At 43.1% G+C, this 23,913-nt stretch overlaps 4 protein-coding genes across 12 annotated transcripts in view; 2 read left to right on the top strand and 2 right to left on the bottom strand.

Annotated features, from left to right (window-relative positions):
* Positions 1–8,115, top strand: part of Btk29a (tyrosine-protein kinase Btk) — a 31,522-nt gene extending 23,407 nt beyond the window's left edge. For 5 of the 7 annotated variants that reach the window (XM_071720002.1, XM_071720014.1, XM_071720004.1 and 2 more), the window contains 11 exons: positions 4,025–4,086; positions 4,180–4,263; positions 4,394–4,458; positions 4,788–4,853; positions 5,063–5,191; positions 5,321–5,514; positions 5,649–5,820; positions 5,994–6,162; positions 6,265–6,383; positions 6,500–6,752; positions 6,832–8,115. In XM_071720002.1, the coding sequence (XP_071576103.1) occupies positions 4,025–4,086; positions 4,180–4,263; positions 4,394–4,458; positions 4,788–4,853; positions 5,063–5,191; positions 5,321–5,514; positions 5,649–5,820; positions 5,994–6,162; positions 6,265–6,383; positions 6,500–6,752; positions 6,832–6,933 (1,415 nt within the window). In that variant the 3' untranslated portion in view covers positions 6,934–8,115. Of the gene's footprint in view, positions 1–2,218; positions 3,298–4,024; positions 4,087–4,179; positions 4,264–4,393; positions 4,459–4,787; positions 4,854–5,062; positions 5,192–5,320; positions 5,515–5,648; positions 5,821–5,993; positions 6,163–6,264; positions 6,384–6,499; positions 6,753–6,831 lie in introns of those variants that run through there. The other 2 variants (XM_071720021.1, XM_071720026.1) reach the window with 2 other exon arrangements.
* On the top strand, positions 132–2,073 carry LOC139781237 (uncharacterized). Its single transcript, XM_071720070.1, has one exon. It carries the CDS (start codon positions 540–542, stop codon positions 1,572–1,574), a length of 1,035 nt encoding a protein of 344 aa, XP_071576171.1. The 5' UTR covers positions 132–539; the 3' UTR covers positions 1,575–2,073.
* Positions 8,116–8,222: 107 nt separating the features above from the next.
* Impl2 (Ecdysone-inducible gene L2) lies at positions 8,223–21,969 on the bottom strand. 3 transcript variants are annotated; one of them, XM_071720103.1, is made up of 7 exons: positions 21,324–21,969; positions 9,855–10,031; positions 9,630–9,697; positions 9,455–9,539; positions 9,163–9,346; positions 8,763–9,076; positions 8,223–8,577 (listed from the first exon to the last, which is right to left on the bottom strand). In XM_071720103.1, exons 2-7 carry the CDS (start codon positions 10,029–10,031, stop codon positions 8,560–8,562), a joined length of 846 nt encoding a protein of 281 aa, XP_071576204.1. In that variant the 5' UTR covers positions 21,324–21,969; the 3' UTR covers positions 8,223–8,559. The 3 variants fall into 3 exon arrangements, with proteins under 3 accessions (XP_071576204.1, XP_071576186.1, XP_071576194.1); XM_071720085.1 differs by lacking the exon at positions 21,324–21,969 and adding an exon at positions 11,771–11,971; XM_071720093.1 differs by lacking the exon at positions 21,324–21,969 and adding an exon at positions 10,607–11,093.
* LOC139781202 (uncharacterized) lies at positions 14,799–18,795 on the bottom strand. Its single transcript, XM_071720031.1, has 11 exons — positions 18,421–18,795; positions 18,130–18,289; positions 17,774–18,042; positions 17,417–17,601; positions 17,133–17,283; positions 17,004–17,057; positions 16,705–16,882; positions 16,111–16,499; positions 15,658–15,953; positions 15,479–15,586; positions 14,799–15,415 (listed from the first exon to the last, which is right to left on the bottom strand). The coding sequence occupies exons 1-11, from the start codon at positions 18,502–18,504 to the stop codon at positions 15,280–15,282; spliced, it is 2,010 nt and encodes a 669-aa protein (XP_071576132.1). The 5' UTR covers positions 18,505–18,795; the 3' UTR covers positions 14,799–15,279.
* Positions 21,970–23,913: the final 1,944 nt, after the last annotated feature.

Below are 23,913 nucleotides of genomic sequence, written 5' to 3'. Positions count from 1 at the left end.
TGCGTTATCATATTCGATGTTATGATTTGAAACTCAATTAAATCGATTATGCTAACGTAGAAAATAAGGCGAATCATCCGTAGCGATATCGCGTTCGGTCAGCCAATTGATCTGCTCCTCCAGCGAGGTCTCTTCCATTGCTCGTACGATTAAAGGTAGCGCAAAATTGCGCAATTCGTAATAATTCGTATCCTTTGATTTACTCCGATGAAGCCGCTCGGTCGGTATATGTCGATGCTGGAGGAAAACGTCAAGTCCAGCATTTAATAACACGAGATATCTATCTTCGCATCGTCGTCATCGTCGTCCGTGAATCAAAATTACGCATCTCCTATTTCTTCAACTTTGACATTTCGTAATTGACTCTACTTCCAAGAATGCAGTGTCACGATAGTATCTCGGCAAGTGACGATAATCAATGCCAAAAGTCACGCTGCGCTATCTAATCGCTAACTCTCCACGGGATACAGAACACATAATTGCAGTAGCATCCGTATCACTCGATTAGGCGCGTCGGCCTCTTTCGGTCTCTTTCGGCGATGTTTCTTCTGCTCTTTTCGCAAGTCTTTATCCTGCTTCTCTTGACGAGAGCCTCGTCGGAGGTGAAAGAGCCGACCTGCCAAAACGTCAATGGTTACAAGGTCTGCCACTATAAGGGGATCCTCGTCGAAGTCATGCAACGTCGTTTCAAGAAGTTCCGCTTGGACTTCAGCGACTTAGACCTCCTGGAGATTCGAGAGGACGCTTTCAAAAACGTGACGGCGACGATCTTGCTCCTGTCTCAAGGAAACCGGATATCCGTGCTGAAGAGGAGATCCTTTCGCGGTTTGCCCAACTTGAAGATCCTTCTCTTAGACAGCAATGTGGTATCGTTGTCAAAGCACTTGTTCGCGGAATTGGGACACCTACGGTACTTGTCGTTGGTCTTCAACAAGATCGGTTCGATACCGAGGGACTCGTTCGCCGGGCTGTCAAGCTTGATAATTCTCGACCTGGGTCAAAACGATATCGAGGCAGTCGAGACGAAATCCTTCTCGAATCTCAATCCCAGATTGTTGTACATGTGGCTCAACAGCAATAAAATCTCCCGCGTCGCGCCGGGTTCCTTCGCCGGGTTAACCGAATTGAATAGCCTCGACTTGGGTTACAATCGGCTAGAGGGATTACCGAGCGGTGCCTTTCGAGGATTGAACAAGCTGCAGTATCTCTACTTAAATGACAATCGGATAACGAGCGTCTCCAGGTTGCTTCTCCGTGACTTGGTCGGTCTGAAGAGACTCTATCTTCAACAGAACGAGATCAGCGTTCTAGAGCCGGGAACGTTCCTGGAGCTGTCTCAGCTGGAACTACTGCGACTGGACGAAAACAAACTGTCTCACATTGTAGTCGGCACTTTTACAGGACTCTCCAATCTAAAAGATATCGTGCTGGCCGGCAATAATATCCACGCGATAGATAACGGCACTTTCGCTGATTCCGTCAAATTACGGTATCTCTACTTCGGCGGCAACAACTTCGAAATCGACAAGGAGATCAGCGGCCTCCCACGTGTCACTGTTATTACGAAACTTTAGGGATCTATTTATATATCGCAAGGGGCAATCAACCTTTGAATTTTGCAAAATTATTAGTATATTACAATACATTCCATTCACTGATACAGAGTATAGTAACTCTGTTCAATGCGCAATGATTTATGAAATATTAATGTTTAAAATGTTTTTTTCGATATTAATAATAAATGAACCATGTTTATGCAAAGAAGTTGCACTCATAAAATGTGCTTGGTGCAAATTAATAGTGTGTTTTAAATGTTTCTGTGATAGATACCATCCAAGAACGTGTACATATTGTAACCATAATATTGATAGTGTACAAATTGAAAGTTTCGACACGAAAGATTAATTATTATGGAATGTATTTTTGTTGTGTCGTGTGCATAAATAGTTACGCCCGCGAAAAGTTTTAAACGTTAATATTTTAACTATTGCGAACAGAATTACTGTACTTTATATTAGTGAATGGGGTGTACTGTATCGTATTAAAAAAATTTAATAAAATTTAAAGAGTCAAGAGTTGTCCCCTTATCAGCGTTGAATTCTTTCGCGGTATTAGAAAGAAGTAAATAGATGCTTTGATCGCGATTTGATGTATTATTCTATGTTATAATATGATTTATATTCCTTATATTGAAAAACACGTGCCAAAATTAATGAGACTCTGACTCAGCTCGTGGATAAACGTTAAGTAAACCTACAACGATTTTTTCGCCTAGGTACGTGCAGCAATGTCTCGCTGAAGACATATACGGAGAAAAGAGACGATGAAAACGCAGGTGGTATTGCACCGAGATATTTCTTTACTTAACAATACTTCGCGTTTTATATATATATATGTATATATATATATATATATATCTGAATCAATGTTGAGAGTCGGATTCAATATCACGACGTCGCTATTTCAGACGTGACGTTTACCTTACCGTCTCTCCTTTTTAAGGCTCTCCCACTTATTGAATTTCTGCGAAAGTCGGAATATTTTCGGAGATGCACCGAGAAGAGACGCGCGTCGCCTCCGGCGGATTTTGTTACCCTCTTTTCACGTCGCGGGGCCTTGTGTCCCGGCGAGACTTTCATTACCGAGATATCCTCCTTGAGATTCTTCCGTCGCCTCCTGTAAAAGCTTCTCCGCGCGAATCTGTGCTACCCCATTCACCGAGAAATTGCGCGCAAAATTCGAGGGGTATCATTGTGCGAAAAATTAACGGCGCTTTTTAAAGGAGAAATATCTCTTCCTTCGGTTAATCTCGTCGCTCGATGGAGCATCTCTCACATATTCGCTTTATTTCATTTCCTTTATCCTATGGGCGTGATAAACCGAGAAATAGACTTCGGGAATACGTAGAGCGGAATTAAAGCTGAAGGATTAAAATATTACGTGTACCGACTCGCACGGAGTATCTCCAACGAGTGAATCTCCTTTTCCCTTAATTCTGCCCCCGGTCAAAAAGGTACACAGCATTCCGTCTGCACGGGAAATTTTTTTTCCAACGGGCAGAGAACTGCCCGAGCATGGCGAAGATACTCCAAATATTTTTCGCAAAGAGAAACTCTCAAGCGGGGAAGCCTCTACTCGCGTTGCCGCGGGATTGCCCCGGGTAATAAATCTCGGCCAGAAGGAGGGACAGAAAGGGAGAAAAGAAGGGCCGCTCGAAGGAAACGAGCATTCTGAAATACAAGATGTCACGCGACGAGGGAGGCTGATTCACCGCGGCTTAAGCAACAGCGTGTAAGGGTTCGTTGCTCGAGAGAGCGCTTATTTCGTAATAAAATATCAGATCGTCCACGCACGAACTTCGTGCCGGCAGTTCAGTTAGAAGCCACCAATTCCGCGCGCAGAGTTTCTAGATTTCACGGTGGGTGTGTAATATATATTTGCGGCATTTGCGCGCACCAGCGGTGGATGCGGCGCGGCGCGCACGCAGCTGCAGGGCACGCGACGAGCGTGCACGTGCGAAACGCAGGACGGTGCTGAAGAGAGGATGTAGCCGGGGTGGGGATGTAGGAGGAGGTTTGAGGTCGCATTGATTTTGTCTAGACAGGGTGGAGACTGCTCTCGTGGTATCGTTCCTCCGCGTCCACCGGTTTGGTATGCTGTCAGTCCGGCGTGGTGCCGTCTCGTCGGTCGAGATGTTCCGCTTAGCTCCCGCCGTGCGTTGCCATGCGAGGAGGAACGCGTCCCGGTCCTCTTTTCTGTGAAATCGAACGACGGACGCGTTTTGATAAAATAGTAATTATTAGCTGCAAAATCGTCAGAAACTCTTATTTGTTGCAACAATTATCCTGACGCGATAATATGTGAAGAACGATTGTTTGCGTATAAACATGAAAAATGTGGCGTGCTTAAAGCGTTATTTGAAAAAGAAATGACCCGCGTAATAGACAGATCAAAAAATGTCATGTTAAAATAATACTATAAATCTTCCGCTCGCTCTAATTTCTTTTTTTTTTCTTTTTTACAGGAACGCCCTCGACCCCGATAATGCCAGGTGGTACACCCGGCACACCATCCTCCAAAGCGAAGGTAAGTCCACGTTCCGTTGAAATGGAAACTTCCTCGCTCTTAGTATTTTTTTTTTTTTTTACGTAATCCACGCAAATTAATTTTGTTTCGCAGGAAAAGATAATGCTGCGGGCGAAAGTTGTGGTGGCACTGTATCCTTTCCGAGCCATCGAAGGCGGCGATTTGTCTCTCGAGAAGGTAAAGACGAAGCGCAGTAATAAATATTATAAAGAGAGAAAAAGTGACAAATTATTATAATATATAATATTGCATATAATATATTGAATTAAACGCAGAATATTTATTGTCTCTATTTTTACGAGTCCAGGGTGCAGAGTACGAGGTCTTGGACGATTCCCAGGAGCACTGGTGGAAAGTTAAGGACGAGAATGGGTACATAATTCCTCCCAAAACAAGCTTTAAAAATTGCTTCACGATATTTAACTCTTCCGAAACTTCTTTACGACGAACGAGCCGCGACGTCTTATCTGTAGTTTTTTTTTTATCTCACGCTTACGTCGCGGTGGCGGCGATCAACCGGCGTTCAATCGTAAAAAAATAATCGGTTGTACGGTGCGCAAACAGTAATCACAGTAGTACTCTTGTATAATCAGCGATGATTATTCGTGAATAGCCGGATTGTTTACTTATGCGGCAAAATACGTATACGCGCGGTGAAAAACGGGTTTGCAGAAAGTCATACGGCGCGCATTTAATTGCAGATCGATCGGCTATATTCCCAGCAACTACGTTAAAGAGAAGGAGCTGTTGGGCCTACAGAAATACGAGTAAGTCCGCCGTATAATCTTCTTTTCCTACAAATCACTGAATTTAGTATCTTGCGGATTCGATAACGCCTTGTTGCCTTTCCCCATTTTTCGAATTATCAGCCAACCGTTTTTCCACTAGAACAAAGTTCTGGCAGAGACTTCACATAAATCGCAAGGTACTCGCACGTGATAAAGATAAAAAAAAATGGGTCCACTTGCTGTTGTAGATGGTACGTAGGTGATATGTCAAGACAACGCGCCGAGTCGCTGCTGAAGCAAGAAGATAAGGAGGGCTGTTTTGTCGTTCGTAACTCCTCGACGAAAGGGCTTTACACGCTTTCTCTTTACACGAAAGTGTAAGTTAATATTATCGAGACGATTACAAGTGGCTTCCGCCGACTGGCTTTAACTCTTAAATTGTCTCGCGCCCTTCGGCGTAGCGGCCGCCTCGCTTCGATAATTTATGATTTTCCGTTCTGCCGCAGGCCACATCCCCACGTGAAGCATTACCACATCAAACAGAATACCCGCGGAGAATTTTATTTATCGGAAAAACACTGCTGCGGCTCCATTCCCGATCTGGTTAATTACCATAGACACAACAGCGGCGGTCTGGCCAGTCGATTGAAGACCAGCCCCTGCGATCGTCCCGTGCCCCCGACCGCCGGCCTCAGTCACGGTTCGTAAAATTTGTATATGTGCAACTTTCTCCTATTCCTTAATATGTGTAAAATATATAAAACGCGCACATAGAGTATATAGAAACTCTATCGGGTATACGACGTCACTTAACGGCGGACGACTTTTTCACAGACAAATGGGAGATTGACCCGGCGGAATTACATTTGCTGGAGGAGCTCGGGTCCGGTCAATTTGGAGTCGTGCGGAGAGGAAAGTGGCGCGGCTCCATCGACGTCGCCGTGAAGATGATGAAAGAGGGAACCATGTCCGAGGACGATTTTATAGAAGAAGCTAAAGTAATGACGTAAGTCTCAATCTAGTTTCCGTATCGAGCCCTTCGATCAACAATCAAGCGTTCGACTGGAATTATTCTCTAATTAAATAAGAAACTGTACAGTGTACAACTTGTTCTCTAAGTAATATCGGTAGATCTAGTTAAAATACGTTTATTATAACGAGTTTTATTCGTTTGTGCAGAAAACTGCAACATCAAAACCTAGTCCAGCTATACGGCGTTTGCAGTAAAGATAGGCCAATATACATTGTCACGGAATACATGCGACATGGATCTCTCCTCAACTACCTCCGCCGTCACGAAACCTCATTAGGTGCAAACGTTGGCCTCTTGTTAGATATGTGTATACAGGTAATGCAAATTCCGTCCTGCAGACGGTAGAACGTGTGGCTGTCAAGATAATACAAACGAGGTTTTCTGAATTTTTCATGATAATTGTATTTCTTCGTGCAGGTTTGCAAAGGAATGGCATATTTAGAGAGGCATAACTATATACACAGAGATCTTGCAGCACGTAACTGTCTGGTGGGATCGGAAAATGTAGTAAAAGTTGCAGATTTTGGTTTAGCTAGGTAAGCCACTTTATTTTATACCTTTATATTCTTACATTTTTTACGAAATTAGAAGGATTAATTAAAACAGAAGATATTTAGAAGATACGTAAATGAGTGATTGTGAATATTTCCAGGTACGTACTCGATGATCAGTATACCAGTAGCGGTGGCACTAAATTTCCCATCAAATGGGCGCCGCCGGAAGTGCTAAACTACACGCGCTTCAGCTCGAAGTCGGATGTGTGGGCATACGGAGTACTTATGTGGGAAGTATTCACGTGCGGAAAGATGCCTTACGGTCGCCTAAAGAATACGGAAGTCGTCGAGCGGGTGCAGCGAGGAATCATCCTGGAACGACCTAAGGCGTGTTTCAAGGAAGTATACGAGGTAAATTAGCGTTTTTTCCTTCCGTTCTCGATCGCGCGTCTCACGATGTACAGAATCCATAAATCGATTCGAATTTCAGGTGATGCGTAAGTGCTGGGCACACAGTCCGGAAGTGCGACCGTCCTTCCGCGTTCTGAAGGAGCAGCTGATGAGCGTATCTCAAGGATTGGTCAACGATTGACTCAACCTGCTGCGGTGTCTGCGCCTGTCCTCACCATCCTGCCGGTCGATCCGATCGACGACGAAATCGTCGTCGCCGTCGTCGGAACGATCGCCCTCCACCGGTCAACCCACGTCGAATTTGCCGTACAATTCAGCAACGTTGCCGTCGCGCAAGACCCGCGCGCCGGCCTCCCCGCCGCCTTCCTCCACGATCGATTTCCCTCGTCGTTTCTCGTCGACCACGTGCAAATCAAAAAGAGAGGGCTCCTCGTCGCCGAGTACACCCGGGCATCAAGCTAGTCAACAAAAACCATCCTCGAGCTCGACTAATAACGTGTGTGACGTTTGCAGTTCCTACGGACACCCGTGGATCGAAATATGCAAGGCGATACGAGCCACTAAAGGTAAATGAGTAAAAAGAGTGTGTGTACGCCTGTGCGTGTACGTGTAATTGAGTAATTTACACTTACTCTTCGTTGCGACTATTACACTAATTAGAGAGCCGTACCCGTAATATGGAGATGTGATTCTAAACCCCTCGTAAAGCGTTAACGCTCACCACTCTCGTCTTACCCTCTCCTCTTACTCCTACCCCGTGTGCATCTCCGAACATCTTTTGAGCAGATGTTCCGTACGTTACGTGACTTTACTCGATAATGGGATGCGTGATACTACGTGTGTTTCACATACTATTTTTCCCATATAATTTTTAGACTTTACTCTGTATCGTCATAAATACATTTCTATATAGAACAATAGTATTTATTGATGGCCTTTGCAACAGATGCAATATTCAACTTGTGATTCCGCTTAGAATAAATCATTTTTTATTATTATCATTTTGACAAACAGCGACACAACTTCGAATCGGAAATATTGTTTCTGCTTAATAAACCGATTTAATAAGTATGCGTTCCGTCTGTTTATACTTCACATTATAACTAATAAGAAACTGCGAGGCGGGAAGAAGGAGTGGAAGCTGTAAAAAGAGCTTACGTTTTATTCTGATGTGGACTGATCGAATGTAATTCTTATTTGGAGTTAACGGACAACCACGAGTGGTAAGTAACGTATAATTCGCATTAATTAATGAATTAATTCTTATTGTAAATTCCATCACAAGTTTATAAATTATAAACCTTGTACGAAATGTAAATACAATTAAATTGCATATGTAATAAAATTAAAATAGTTTAAGATACACGTTGTGGATGTCGATAAACCAAAGAACGTTAGCCTGCCGAAAATCTATATTTCAACACTTTTGCGGCAAATAGCGGGAGTAAACATTTCTTACAAAAGTATAGATGTGGTATAGGTCGCATTTATTAAAACTGTTTTCAATTCGTTTACAAACTTTCTTCGATGCGAGTACAAGAGAAGACTTTCTTTTTTTGTGCGTCGATCCAACGTGAAAAGCGATTCTGTCGCTCAAATATCGAGCTTTCGAGGACAAGTAGCACTGGTATCGTAAATGTAACAAAAAGAAATAAGTACTTTTCTCTAATACATAATATTTCTAATTAAATTACATTCTATTTTTATAGACAAATAATAAGTGTAATAGTTTTTTTGGTCACTTATTCTTATAGCAAAAGGCGTTGGAAATGCAGGAATCTTTTCAAGCCTTTTTACACGGAACTTGTCACTCTTCCGTGTCCTCCTGAAACAAAAAATTACGAAGGATTTATGCATACCCCCATTTTGCAGTTAAAAAAAAGGGAATTAATTAGATTGGATGTATCTCGCGAGAATATCATGTTAACGACGTCAATTATTGGTACGTTTTTAACACGTTAGATACAAGTTATACCAGGTAATGTTGCGAAAATTAATTAATGTACGTACGGAACATACGGGATACAGAAACGTGGTCACGCTCTTCTCCGTGTATCCCGACTGCACCTTGCAAGTGAAGTCACCCATATCTTCCCACTTAATATCCGTTATCTGCAGGTCGCCACTAGGTAGAACGGTGTGTCTCGCGTGCGTGGCGGGGCTTACGGTCTTGCCCGAGTTGTCCATCCAGAACAGATAGGGCGTCGGCTGGCCCACGACCCTACACGGAAGAATTACCGTGGTCCCTTCAAGCGCCAATCGCCAGGAGTGGTACAGGGTGATGGTGGGCTGGCTCTCCTTGTTGCACTCGGCAACTTTGGTACCTGTGGACAATACAATGATATCAGACAATCCCGCGGACAATGTCTGTTGGGTCCAACGGTGAGATATTGTCTATTGTCTCGCTTACTATTGACCAGGAGTGCCGTCGCCGCCGTTTGGACTATATTTTTCGACAAAGACATACAATATTTTAGACCCTGATCCTCAGCTCTGACGCAATCGATCACGTATGTGGAGGAGACCTGACTGAGCCCTTCCCATTGTGTGGACACGCCGCTCGCTTCCTCGGACCCCGCGAGCAGCTCTTGACTCTGCAAGAGGAAAGATAAACGGGTATAACAAGGAGCGTCGCTCACACATAATGGCCTATCATAAATCATCCGATGGATTTCTTTCTAAGCGTTAATTACGAGACCGACCTGCCTTTCCGGCTCGTTTCCTGTTAGCCAATAGACCTGGGGCGGCGGATTTCCAATTACTTCGCAATGCAGTTCGACGCGGCTCCTAAATGAACACGAGCGGAATGCGATCACATTACTTCCGCGTCTATGTGTGCGCACTAAAGTTACTTTATATATCGATGTATATATTTACCCGACGGCAACTTCCATGGAATCCGGCGGGTACTGCAAAATTTTGGTCCACGTTGTCCTCAAGTTTTTCTAAAAATTACGAAAGGAGAAGGACTATAATGTAAAGCGGAGAAAAAGTCTCTTAACGGTTTGTAGAGCTAAAAAACGGAGTCGAGAGGCCGTACAGCCGAATGTCAAAATACAAAAGAGAAATCGAAATTTAAGTTTGCACGATCGATGAATATACCTTTTTCCAGGCAGCTGGCTTGGCGTTGTATTTCACTCTGTTCGCCGTGCCGGATTGATCGGCGTTCGCCCGCGACGACGCGTTCGTCAGGAAGAGCGTCAAGTAGCTTCCGAGGGCCACGTCGGCCAGGGCGACGAGCACCAGGAGGTGCGCGAGACTCGAGAGACACAGCCGCATCTGGAAAGAGAGTCAAAGAATCAGTTGTTAAAGACATCTTTAAGACGTCTTACGTCACGATTTTGGACACGATTGCTGGACATGGTCTGGATTCGGGCACGTGTCGGAATTATCGGGCACGCATTCAAGAAATTACGAGATTTTCTCCGAGATAGCGAAGGACGGAGGACACGGGCTTGTTTTAGGCGCGCGACTTTGCAAACCGGATAACGCGTTAATCGAATTAATCAACGCCGATTTGATGTAATTTTGTCGGGGGTGGGGAGGGGGGGAATAGATGATGAAACGCATAGGTCTCGCATAGATCTCGCGCTGAAGAAACGTTCGCGGATGTCGCTTATTATTTCCACGCGTAGCATATGGTGGTCTCACGCGCTGAACGGATCCTCCCGGAGTCGAACATCAAAATCCTTCGGTCCGAATCGATTTTCCTTAACGCGGTCAAGGCGGGCCGTCGTTTTATCGCGCGACACGACCCTTTTGCCAAAGCGCGAGCCCGATTATTTGTTATCGCAAAGCCCGTCCGCGAACGCCGTCTCGCGTTAAAAAAATCTGTTCTCGGGCGGGGTTTCTACCTGTCAAATTAACTGTAGAAGGAAACTTTTATCGTCCGCTCGTCCCCCGCATAGCTCGGCAAAAGACCTCCTCGATCGCTCGCGGCTCGAGAACTACCAGATACCTTTCCTCGCGAAAGGAGGGAAGAGAGCTGACTCAGAGACGCGACGCGCGCTCGCCGCGAGGGAACACCCTCGTATGTTAACGCGCGAATAGGCCGGGTAGATTAATTCAACCATCGAGCCGTGTCTCGATGTCTCGCGTGTCAGCCGGCCCGGCTAAAAGAGAAAAAGGGTACCCCGCGCGCGTGGAGAGCGAGAGCGACAGATGCGCGATTTTGCCGCGGTTGCATCAGCCGCTTCGGCCCGGATTGGTTTGCCTTTAGCCGCCGCTCTTGCGACGGAGAGGGGAAAGCGGATCGGGACGACACGTGCGCGGAGGCACGTTCCTTTACGATGCGGAATCCTCAATTTTCTTTTTTCTTTCCACGAAACCGTTCGCGGACCCAGGCAGAACGGAAAGAGTCACGATCAGGTCGGAGTGACGTTCAAGTGACGTTCAAGCGGTCTTCGAGTGATGATTGATGAATAAACTCGCGATGACGTCAACATGATGTCATTACGAGTTTCACGTTCTACCTGGGTTTCGAAATTGGATCCTCACGAGGGATTCGTAAGAGAGAGAGAGAGAGAGAGAGAGAGAGAGAGAGAGAGAGAGAGAGAGAAATAGTTTTCTGTCGGGAAAAATATCTATAATGTATGTAACTACTCGAAACAAATTGAAGGAATTTTTACGCTCCTTTAAGGAATTTTCTGCGAAACCAAGCGCGTCTCGAAGAGCGCCGAAACGCTTTAACAGGCACGTTTATTTCGGATATGAAGATTCACGCGGAGGGAATCCGAAAGCCGGAGAGGTATCGAGCCGATAAATCGCCTCCGCGCGGAGAAGAGAAGACGGAGAGTCTTCCGTTAATTATTTCGGGAGGTACGACCACGTGCTCCTTTTCTCTTCTCCGGGAGCCGCGGCGCGCTGCCGCCGCCGCCGCCGCCGCCGCCGCCGCGCCGCGGCTCTCCGGGAGATAATTTCCGGCCAGGTCTAGGTCGGGACCGGGTTCGCAGGTGAAGGGAGGAAGAGGAGTCAGGTGGCCCCCGGCGTGGGGTGTGAGTCACGCCAGGGTGACTTACCTTCCGCTGCGGCAACTGGGCGGTCACGATTTTCCAGACGACGGTGCGGACGGCTCGGTGGGCCCCGGAGAGATGGAGACGGGGTGAAGGAAAAAAAGTATACGGGGGAAAGAGAGACGGCCGGCGGTTTATCAACTGGTGAATCGAGGGACCCGACTGAACGGCGGTGTAACAGTTATTGGTCCATTTATATATTTCGAATGTAACAGTGGGCGCCCTTCCCTTTACCCGATTGGCCGTTATTATCGGGGAGTAGGGCGATAATACCACCGGCAAACAATCGAATTCATTATCCGCCACCGCGGTCGTTTGTACGGCGCGTAATAGATATCTCCCCAATTTGTTTCCTCCACCCTCATCTAGGCACTGTCTCTCGCTCTCTCGCTCTCTCGCTCTCTCGCTCTCACCCCACCCTCCCGAATCGATTTTTATCTCAAAAGGACGACACGATAATTACTTTTATTGAAAGAACGATCGTATCGAGAGGAAGATGACTCCAATTATCCGGCCAGGACCGCCGCCACCGTCTCGCGTGTGGAAATATTTTTATATTATTTCACCGCGGCATTTCGCTCGTCGCGGCTTTTCTCCCTTTTTTTTTTCTTTTTTTCTTTTAAGAGCGACGGCCGGCGATCCACGTGGACGCGGCTTTTAATTGATTTGGAAGGGATCCAGACTATATATTCAAGATCGAGATACAAGACGTCGGTCTTTTGGATCATCTTTTAAACATTATATCATACATAAGACATGTTATGTCTCGATTTTGGACATGCGTGCCGGCTCGGGACATTCCTCGCGGATCGTCTCGATCATTGCTCTTTCTCGGAAGGAAGAAGCTTCTTCGTTCCGAGTTAATTCACGCGAAAATAACATTTTGAGAGAGGATAACGCGGCCAACGCGCGAACAATATTACTACGTTCACGCGAGCGTTACTTCTGCAGTAACATACAATAATTCCTCCGCGTATATAAACGCGATTTTCTTTCGCGTAAACGGGATTTTGTAGTAACTTTTACGATAATTTACCCCGCGTAAACGAGTGAATTATCGTAAGTTACTACAGAATAAGTAACGCTCGCGTAAACGTAGTATATGTTAACTCGTATTCTACGCGCGCGCGACGTCCGTATTCTCCGTTTTTATTAGCCGCCGCGACGCGGTAATATTTCGCCGTTCGCGCTGAAATTTATCTCAACGTCCGCGAACCCGATCCGTGAGCGATCCGAAATATGCGGTCAATCGCCAAGAAGACGAAGCCCCGGAGACCCCGGAAAGTGGTCGAGTTCGCGCTAAAACAGCTGTGCCGTCAAATTTGGATTTCGTCAGCGGTATCGAGGTCGTTACCACGAATTTTACGGGCGGCGCCGGCCGCGAAGGTGCCCGAAAGGCGCCAGTTACAAAATTATCCTCGGCTAACAATGGATGAGATTGTTGGGCCGTTTTAACATATATGTTTTCATCGGCCGCTCGTTAAAACGCGCAATGTAACAAGTTATTAATTCGCCGGACGTAATATTTCCAGAGTCCCGATCCGTTCGCGCGGAAATGTGTGTACGTTACTCCTCCGCGGTAATTAGCTCTCTTTCAGGGCAACGCGGACGAGACACAACTCTTTTGTGTGACAGATTGCATGAAATGGCCTTTCGTTACGCGCAATTTCAAATAAAACATCTCGTCATTTTGTGCGAGTGTGTGTGTGTGTGTGTGTGTGTGTGTGTGTGTGCGCGTGTGTGTGTATGTGTGTGTGAGGCCCGACCGGTCCGACGACATGCGCGTGACCACGTGGAACAATATACGTGCGTTCATTAGAATCCATTAAATGAAGAATGAGCGGATAATTTGTGCGTGTCACACGTCCATTAATACTTTATCAAATATTGATACCTTATTCGAAGTTAATTGTTTCTCGATATATAAATACATATACACATACATCTTTATTATATAAAATATTTCACACAGGAACAATTTTACATTTTGAAAATAATTGTGTTTGTATGTGTACATATATATATATATATGTGTGTGTGTGTGTGTGTGTGTGTGTGTGTGTGTGTGTGTGTGTGTGTGTGTGTGTGTGTGTGTGTGTGTGTGTGTGTGTGTGTGTGTGTGTGTTTAATATATATATTTTTTTATATTATTAATTATTATTAAATATTATATTTAATATATTATATATTATGTATATATATATATATATATATGTATGTTTTATATAAAGTAGGTCCTGGCGCTATCGATTTTTTAATCAATTTGGCGTCGATTTTTCCTACACGACTGCATCCAAGCGTTGATAGTCTTAAAATAACTAGCGGCTGGAAATGAACCAGTCCTTGACTATGCGCGATTCGTAGTTCGTAATTCGCCATTCGCGAGATGAAATTCATCTCATTGATTTCGTCAAAAAACCGCGCACCGCTCCGCTGGCGAATCGGTGCGAATGGCGAATCGCGAATCACGAACCACGAATCGCGCATAATCTAGCGCCAGCTTAAGATTTTAAGGGTGCGAATAAATGACAAGATCATGTTTCTCAATTAATTGTAGAAAAATACGTCAAAGATGGGCAAATCGCGACGAATAACGGTGTCGGACTCGACGTTTTCGCGCAGGAAAAAATTTATTCCAATTGTAAGAATATGCCATTAGGTGCCGATACGGTAGGAACACCCTATATGTATGTATATATAGCGACATTTGCGAATGCTTTTGATACACGTGCTATAAAGTATAAAGGTCAAGATCACACTTTATAGCATGATTTAATTGCGATTTTTGAAACGCGTGCCTATGACTAGGCAACCATTTCTATTAGTGCGCAGAGATATAAAATAACGCGTGCGGTTAAGAGGAGGGAATATAAATCGAAACAGTAATAAATCACAAATTTTTCACTAAGATCGCATCTTTGATAACGCTATATTTTCTTAGATCGCAATAACAATTACGAATAATCTTTATAAATATGGTCGTATGGTAGCACGAAATAAGAAACGTTATCATAAGGATCAATTAAATAACAGATTTTTGTTTTTTTTCTAGTCTTTTTTTATTAAAAATATATATTATAAATATATACGTCAAATATACATCTCTGTTAACGTAATAAATGTGTAAAGTTCAGTTAAAACTTAAACTACGCGCGATTGTGTGAAATCGAATTCAATGATTTACAAACAATTAATCCTAAGAGTAACGGGACAACAATCATCCTTATCATCAATATCGCTGAAGAACTAATCAGATAAGTAGCAAATATAAATTGCTAGATTTACATTTGCTGCGAATATTAATTCTGTTCTGACGGAGGACATCCTGTAGACATATATATATATATATTGCCCTATATAATTTTTATACGCATTTTGAGGTAGTATCTTTGTTATTACAACAAATTTGTGCTTTCGCAATCACATTTCACGTTAAAGAAAAAACACGAATGAGGTCTCGTTGCATTGGACAGTCGTTGATTTGGATAATGAGATCTTAAAAATAAATGGTCATTTCATATCGTCGAGTCCATCTTCATAGATTTTAAGCGTTGCTGCGTCTGAGACTTATAAAGTTGGTGTACGAAAAGACGGCAAACATCTTCGTCTATCTTCATCTTGGATTTTGAAATTTTTGGTTTCGTCACCGACCTAAAAGCGTTCCAATTACAATTTCCTTACAGAACACTGGGGAGGATTACGCGACATACTTACAAGTCCGAACACAAGTGCACGAGATGCTGCGGCATGTAATATCGCGCGTGAGGGGAGAGATCTAAAAATGGATCGTCCACATTTGCCGTGCTCTCTAATCCTTCGAACCTGCGGTGTCACGAATAGTTGAACTTACGCACTTTGGATATCGAAAATAATTATCTAATAATGGAGCTCACCTTACGATGAAGTGCCTGCGGTACTGCCGCTCGACGTCGTTTACGTTTACTTTGCTTTTTGCCACCTCGAGCACCACGCGAAATGCCATATCGCGGAAATCGTGTATCTCATAATATTTACTGAGCTTGTCCGTGCTCGACTCGTCGTCCCTCGAGTTTGATATAACGGCGGATCTCGTAGCCGGTGTATCCATCCAAACGACGCGGCATCCATTATTAAGCAACTCGGTAAACCATGAAACAGCACCAACCTTGGCCACTTCGTTCCATATAGCTCCGTCATGCCAGTCATGCACCTTTAAGAACAACAATCGTGAGAAACGTTCTTAACATTCAAGTTGCATTACTTCACATAATATAAATTCGAAAACTGTAACGGAGAAAGATACTTTAATTTTAGAAATTTCAGAATTTTGTGTTATGTGTACAATATATTATTAACGCGAAACTTACGGGACAAGAGCACATCTTGGCAAGTGTTTTACGAAAATTTTTCATCAATGCCATGAAAAATGGTGAACTGTTGGTGTAAAGAAGAACGATATTGTCGCACGAAGGATTATCGTGAGCGATTTCCTTTTCACTGTCATCAATAATACCGAGATCGTTGGATTTTAGACAATTGGAATCATCGTGTTGCGGGTTTACGTATAAATCGATTTCCTCCCTTCGAATACGCAAATAACGCCGGAAACATAATATTCCAATTACTGCCAATATGATTAATAAAATGGCAATAATTGGCACCAACAGGTATGAACCTGCGCTGAGTAACGTGTCTGATTGTATCAGTGGTCTGTGTGTCCCAACGTATTGCCCATATTCGTAAGTTACTCCGCAATCTACAAATATAATTTGTTAAAACTATTATTTCGTGTCTGAACGAAAAATCTATTTTGCAAAATTAATATTTACATGCAAAGTTTAAGCTACTATTCCTAATACGCCAATTGATACGGTACATCAGTTAGAAAAAACTGCTACTATTATCTTATTAATTCTACTTTGTAATGTAATATTACATGTCCATCCTTAATTTATACTTACGCTTTACCCACACACACCGTGTCCTGTTATATTTACTTGTCGATGGCGGCTTCCACATGGTATTTTTCGCACATCGCTCGTCATTCAAACCGTATACAAAACAAGAATTTGCAGCTGGCACTTCTATTAGAAAATTACATTTTACGCGCTTCTCATACCTCCCCTTTACCGCCTCCACCTATTTAAAAGTTTTTTCTTTTTAATATAATTTACATATCTGAATATAGATAAAAAATGAATATTTTGATGACTTTAAAATAATATACAATTCCAAGATAACTAAGAAAAATAATATTTACGAATTTTACATCGCAATATTGATCTGAGAGTTCTTTCCATCCACTATCAACCTTCTGTAACAATAAAAATTTAAAGAATGTCAGCTGCTAAAAACAGGAAAAAAGCGCATTTTAATAATTAAATATTACCAGGTCAATTGTCCATACGAATAATGGCAGTTCTCCTTGCCATAAACAACCTTTACTTCGATCTTTATTCTCCTGCGATATCAAAACTACTTCAAGGGCAATTCCTGTATCTGCCGGTAACGTAACATCTAACGTGAAATTCGTCTTTCTTCTGTAAATATAGATATGCAATTTTCATTTAATTTTACGTCAGATCATCTCTAAGTTTCTCGAGAAACATACCATTATCAAAAATATTCCGATAGGAAATGTATTACAATGGAAGGATTATCTTATCTTTATACCTTTCCTCAGGATTAGGACGGTATTTATATCTGCAGATGAACTGCGGTTCCCGCACTTCCCTTCGTTTATAAGTAGTGTTCGCAAATGCAGGATTGCTCATTACATATCTTGGATTATGATTTACGTTAAAACGAACCACGTAGCATCCTTTAAATATATAGTTGAACCACACCCCGATCTTATCCTGGAATTATTTGTGATTTTTAAAATAAGTTTCCCTTTAATTAGCATGTGTATACAGATATTGCGTGTACAACTAGTGCTCAATATATGACTTTGCAACATTTTGTATAACCATTTCATATATATATATATATATATATATATATATATCAGATTAGCATTGTTTATATTACCTCATACAGGACGCCTGTCGAGTAATTTTTATATTCTACAAATGGATTATCGTGCTTGAAAACACACGTAGTCCTGTCTGGGGTGTGTACTTGCCAGTCGTCGTACGTATCAATAGTCTTGTCTGGGGTGTGTACTTGCCAGTCGTAGTACGCATCACCAAACTCATAATCGAAACACTCATCTTCATCTTGGATCGAAGGATTAAATAATAAGGCTACTCCGTAAAAGCATTCTCTTTTAGGAAGTGTAAACTGAACCTCCACCATATCTTAGATAAGACAAAAATATAATTAATGAATGCAATTACATGTAATTATTTTAGAAATTGATTACTCAATTCTCCAGAAGCACATACCGGGCCAGATTCTTTCATCTTCGTCACTATAATTTACAACATAGTGTACAGACTTATTAACCTCTTCAAGGGGGCAGTACATAATATGCGTAGAATCGACAAATCCAACTGTTGTGTTAGAAACGTTTTTATCCTTAGGGTATTTCTGTTTGAATATATACTGAAAAATAAAATACACGACGATATATACATATGTGTACCTAATATATATATATATATATTATATACATGTAATACACAAAAATACACGGAACGTATTTATTTTCGAGTATAATTTGTTGTGTAACTCACATCACACGGAGATATCCAGTTTTTCGAAAATTCTCCATCTGCCTGAACACTCAGAATAAATAGGAGAAGAATGATACCATGCATTTTATTCTTCCTTGCTTTATTTAAAAAAATGCCACTTTTTTAAATGCTACATGCGGTATCGCGTTGCGGTTAGCAAGCACTATTTCACCTATATATAGATTTGATTCGTTCCTTATTTAAAATAGACTCATCACCGGACGTATACATTTATCTGCGGCTAATAGCAACGGCGGATTAGATATTTGGTGTCTCTCATTTATCACCTTTATCGTGACCTTTATCAGAAACACGTTAGTGAACAGTGTTATTAGACGTGCCATCACATTCTTCGCGCATGCGTGGCAGCGTGTGCGAAGCGTGTGTGTTAAATGTTAATTGCGGTGCGGTTTCAGCTTTCAGCAGAGAGGGACCTATATATAGTTCTTCTCACGGCCTTCCATAAGCTAATTAAATAATTACAATTAAGATCTTATGATATCAAATTGAAAATGTGCGCTCTAAAATATATACAAGCTTGAGAATAGATAAAACATCGTTTATCGTACATTTAGTTATGAAACGAGAATTGCCGCAATGGCCAACATTTTTGATGATAAAATGATGTTCTAACGAAACAGTTTTACACAGCTGTGTTCTAGCTTGATATACTATTTTATGTTTCCATTTATGTTTCCTTGCTGGAAAGCATCCACTGTTATAAATGATCAATAATCAAGCATACCGCGCTAGTTCATTCCACAGACGATTACAGTCAATTATTGAACTATCGCTCGGCGTAGTTCAGGAATGCCTTCGCGATTAAGGCTACGTTCCGATGTTCGATTGCCAATACTGAGAACTTTACACGTGATGTAAACTAAATATTGGAACACGTATATAAGCCCAAATAGCTGTTTCTCCGGGTTGAATACATTATCATAGTCCAAATTCGTGATATGCAGATTGTCCTTGAGAAAAAGTCTGCAATAATACGATAACATTTTCGGAGCTGTTGACAATTAATTCCAGATAAATGTTAAAGCATTTCAAGTTTCTTTTTTCCAAAGAAATTTAAGCAATATGTACTTATATGTGATAAGAGGAGCATTCGGGTATAGTTGCATAGACCGTGATTGCAACACGCGTCTTTCGAAGAATACTTGAGATATCATATTATAGCTATCAGGAGAGTATACATTTCAATAAGAGATAGCGAGAGAGAAAGATGCATGGAAATTGAAACGCCATTTTTCCATAAGTTTCGGAACGCGATGCAGTCGGATTAGAGTGATGCAATTTTTCTGATAAGTTTTGGAACGCATTTGAAACGCAGGACGGCTTTTTTTATAATGCGTTTCGGAACGGGAGTTTCTCACGAGTGCGTTCCGAAACTTTTCGAAAGAGAACCGTGGTGTGCCCCTATAATTGTAAAGGTGCCTTTTCATGCTGACGCTCGACGCTCGATTTGGGCGTCAAACTTGATCACGTGATAGGTCACATGATAATCTTTTTAATTCCAGCGTCAAATGGCAAAAGCTCAACCAGAGAGAAGCCTGAGAGAGGCCATCCCGGCCTTTTTCCTGGGACCGTCGAAAGCCCCTGTACACTACCGCCAGTACATCCATTATCGAAATTGGTACTACGTAGCCACGTTCATTTTCCGATACTGCCGATAAAACATCATTTTGTTGTATATATATATATATATAATCTATATTACATAACATTTGCGATGTAGCACGGACGCGCACTAGAATGATGTTTTATCGGCAGTGTCGGAAAGAGAAAAAGTGTGAGAGGGAGAGAGGGCTATCACTATTAGATATTAAACATACAGATAATATAAATATATAAAATAAGTTAACATTTATCGATACATGTAAGATATAAATATTAAACTGATCCTCGACCAATTACAATCGAGAATATCTTACATGTATCGATAAATATTAACTTATTTTAAATATTTATATTATATGTTAAATATCTAATAGCCCTCATCTCTCCCTCTCTCACTTTTTCTCTTCTTTCACTTTCACACTTCCCAGACAGCACAATATCCAAAATCAGGACATAAGACGTCTTTTAGACGTCTTTTAGCCATCTTTTCGTAAGACATCTGAAAGACCCGCTTTTGGACATGTATGTTGTCTGAGTTATTTCAAGATATATGTATCTCCTATCAATTTAAAGATCCGAATACGAGACAATATAGGCCTTTATGGACAATTTTGTAAGCAAAACGAATAATATTTGGGGAACAAGCAACAGGGAATGTTTTATAATTTTTAAGTATCTTGACGACGGTTTATCGTCTTTTATGGAATTTATGGTATGCGCGATCACCGCGCTGCAAGAACGATCGCGACGAAATTTTTACAAACGATACATATTAATGTTAATTTTCTACAAAGTTAGATTAGGAGCACATACAAATAAATTTGAAACATTTGTAAACGTAACGAATTACGTGAATTACGTGAACGAGCAAATTACGTGTCTGTTCTTGAACGAAAAACGCAATTGTATTCGCATACACACGTTTGAGCTTGTTAATTAGCACTCTCGACGCTCATACGCATTTTGGAGCAAGCTCGCTCCTTCGTTCACGATCGTTCGCGATCGCGACGAGCAAAGTGACATAACGCCAAACGCGCGATCATTCTCTTTAATTACTTAATAGATTATTAATTCCCGTGCTTAGTGAGAGATTCGAGCTATTCACCGAAGCGTCTTTCCACGCGATTCACTCATTCGAAGTAGAAATCGAAACGGAGGCAAGAGACACGACACGAATTCCGAGGTTATCGTCTCGCTGCGACACGCGGGACAACGATTCTATTAAAGATTCGGATGTGTCGCGCTTCGAATCATTTGTCTCTCATGCACAATTCACTTACCGATCACGGCACATTGCAGGAGACCCGTCAAATCACAGCCGGGAGGAACGGGAGGGTGATACGACGTACGGGCGTCCTTTCGGCCATCCCACTCGTTGCAGACGTTGCAGTCGACACGAGAAGAAACAGAATACAGAATATTCGGCGTACATTCAGCTTGCAACACACACACACACACACACACACACACACACTCTGTAACCGGAGGATTTCTTTTCTTTCACGAGAAAGAAATTACACGAGCAACAATGACGTCTCGCCGCGAGTGCCGCGACTCGTACCGACGTACAACGAGTAACGTATTACTTTCGCGCGCGCCGCGCGGCGAGTCGAGCCAGGAGCCCCCGAATCCGGCCGAATCACGTTCAGTCGCTCTCGCCGCCCGCCGCCGCGCGCCGGCGCCCGGCGCGGCACGCGGCACGTGGCACTGCGGTACTCGGCAGTTCGGCTGTCGCAGTCAGTCACGTCGCGTTGTCACGATGCCACGATCGTTGAATGAATCCGCCGATTTCGGAGCAGCGTACGTTCAAAGTCGGCGCGCGGACGATTGTTTCCATCGGCGAGACGGCCTTGCTAACTTGTTTTCGTCGACGCTCGGAATACCGTTACCCGCGGATATGTTACTCAATCATTCTCCCGATGAATTTCGGACAGGTGTGAAGTGTTTGTGCTCCGTGCCGTTGGTGCTGTTATTCGGAATGCGCGCTCGTTCGCGCGATTGGCATTCCTGCTCCTCGATTTCGCGGGAATAATCGACGACGCGCTCAATAATTTGCATCAAGATCAAGTGTATCAAGTGTCGTGAATGAATGTATCGCGCGAATTGAATCCCTCGCTCGAGGCGGAGATGTCGAGGCGAAGGTACCTGTGACGGCAATTGTGAGTTGTGAGTGATTTGCAGTCTCATCGTGATATTCGCGGGCGATAATCGCTCGTCCCGCCCCGGGCCGCCATATGTCTGGACTATCGAAAGTATCGAATGTGCATGGCATTCATTTACGCGGCATATCTCGAATCGTGTCGTGCTTTGAACGTGCTGTGTGCTGTGCCGGAATTGTCGTGCGATTATCCCCGATTCTTTTCGAAGAGCGGAAAGAGGGCCGAGTGACAACGTGAAATCGTATCGTGATTCAAGTAATAGCACGCTGTGATACAACATAACATACAACGCTCGTTCATGAATATTTCTTATTTTCGTGTATTTCGTGCCGCGTAATCCGCGGCTCCTCGTTGTGCAAAGCATGCATTAATATAGTACTTACATACGCGAGATTTACGTGCTCGATACGTAATGTGCGTACGATATTTAATCTTAATTGTGGTTTTGTTTAATCAACTGCACGTGTCTTTACTAACCGTCCACTTTATTCGCGTAGTATCTCGCGTCAAGATCTTCCAACATTTCATCGCCATTAACGCGACAGCCACACGGTCGGCAGTGATGAAACGCGGGACGAATTGGGGCAATCGGCGTTGCGACTCCTTCAAATATGCACGAAAAATCTATGTTACCTGCTTTTATATTACTGCAGAGTAAAGTACTTCCTTCCCATGGGTACGACCTTGGCGAGGTGGGAAGGCCCAGTACCCAGTACGAGGATTTTACCCGAGCAAAACTCTTGTTCTGCTTGGATAAAAATCCAAAGACGGGGAAGCTAACGTACCCTCGTCCGCCAATTTTATTGAATGAACGAACCGCAACCGGTTCGTCGCGTTTGCTTCAGGAGTGCCGTACAAGTAATCGGACTAAAGGACTTTTTTAAACGGGAGTGCCGTACAGTATCGCGCGAGAAAGACTTTTACTGAAATTAGTCCGCGCGCGATTGTAGTTTGTTATCCGCGAGTTTCTCGCGAGTGTCCTGTGCGGTGAGAGGAGGAGGCCTGACGTCCTGAGAGGAGGAGGAGGTCTGAGAGAGACATCGAGCATCGGCGGAGCAACCTTGGGGTGAGTATCATCTCTTATCTGATAAAAATTAATAGTTCTTTTTTATTTATTCGAATTGTTATCTCGATAAATTAGAAATAATTACAAAAAGAGAAATTATTCAAAATTTTATTCTTATAAAAATCGTTTTCAGAAAATAACTAATTATTGCTAAATATCTCATTAAAAGACGAATTAGAAAGGCGTAAAAATTATCTTTTGAAATGTTGATTATTTGGAGCATTTTTAAAATTTGAATCTTATGTTTGTATGTTACAGTATCATCGTAGCTACGTGGCTGCATAACTCCGTCCGTTGCGCATCGAGTTGGTGAGTCAAAAATTTTTTTTTATTGAGGTAACGAGTCTCGCGGCGGCAGTGACACGCGGCGCGACTTCCCCCCTTGCTCGCTTGACCGTATAAATAGGCGCGTTGTCTACCGGCGGCAGTGACACGCGGCGCGACTTCCCCCCTTGCTTGCTCGACCGTATAAATAGGCGCGTTGTCTACCGGCGGCAGTGACACGCGGCGCGACTTCCCCCCTTGCTCGCTCGACCGTATAAATAGGCGCGTTGTCTACCGGCGGCAGTGACACGCGGCGCGACTTCCCCCCTTGCTCGCTCGACCGTATAAATACGCGCGTTGTCTACCGGCGGCAGTGACACG

The sequence above is a fragment of the Temnothorax nylanderi genome, unplaced genomic scaffold (assembly GCF_030848795.1).
Source record: "Temnothorax nylanderi isolate EJ_2023f unplaced genomic scaffold, tnyl_v1.0 TNYL_tig0007_pilon, whole genome shotgun sequence".
NCBI lineage: Eukaryota > Metazoa > Arthropoda > Insecta > Hymenoptera > Formicidae > Temnothorax > Temnothorax nylanderi.
The sequence above is the reverse complement of the archived record's forward strand: the minus strand, read 5'-3'. Positions and strand labels throughout refer to the sequence as shown.

Coding starts and splice junctions, on each gene's coding strand:
- LOC139781237 (XM_071720070.1), top strand. CDS start 540: ATGTTTCTTCTGCTCTTTTCGCAAGTCTTTATCCTGCTTCTCTTGACG.
- Impl2 (XM_071720103.1), bottom strand. CDS start 10,031: ATGCGGCTGTGTCTCTCGAGTCTCGCGCACCTCCTGGTGCTCGTCGCC. Junction 9,540..9,629: donor TCCATGGAAGTTGCCGTCGG/GTAAATATATAC, acceptor GTGTTCATTTAG/GAGCCGCGTCGAACTGCATT. Junction 9,077..9,162: donor GACGGCACTCCTGGTCAATA/GTAAGCGAGACA, acceptor TATTGTCCACAG/GTACCAAAGTTGCCGAGTGC.
- LOC139781202 (XM_071720031.1), bottom strand. CDS start 18,504: ATGCATGGTATCATTCTTCTCCTATTTATTCTGAGTGTTCAGGCAGAT. Junction 17,602..17,773: donor CGACAGGCGTCCTGTATGAG/GTAATATAAACA, acceptor AAATAATTCCAG/GATAAGATCGGGGTGTGGTT. Junction 15,587..15,657: donor CGCAGGCACTTCATCGTAAG/GTGAGCTCCATT, acceptor GTGACACCGCAG/GTTCGAAGGATTAGAGAGCA.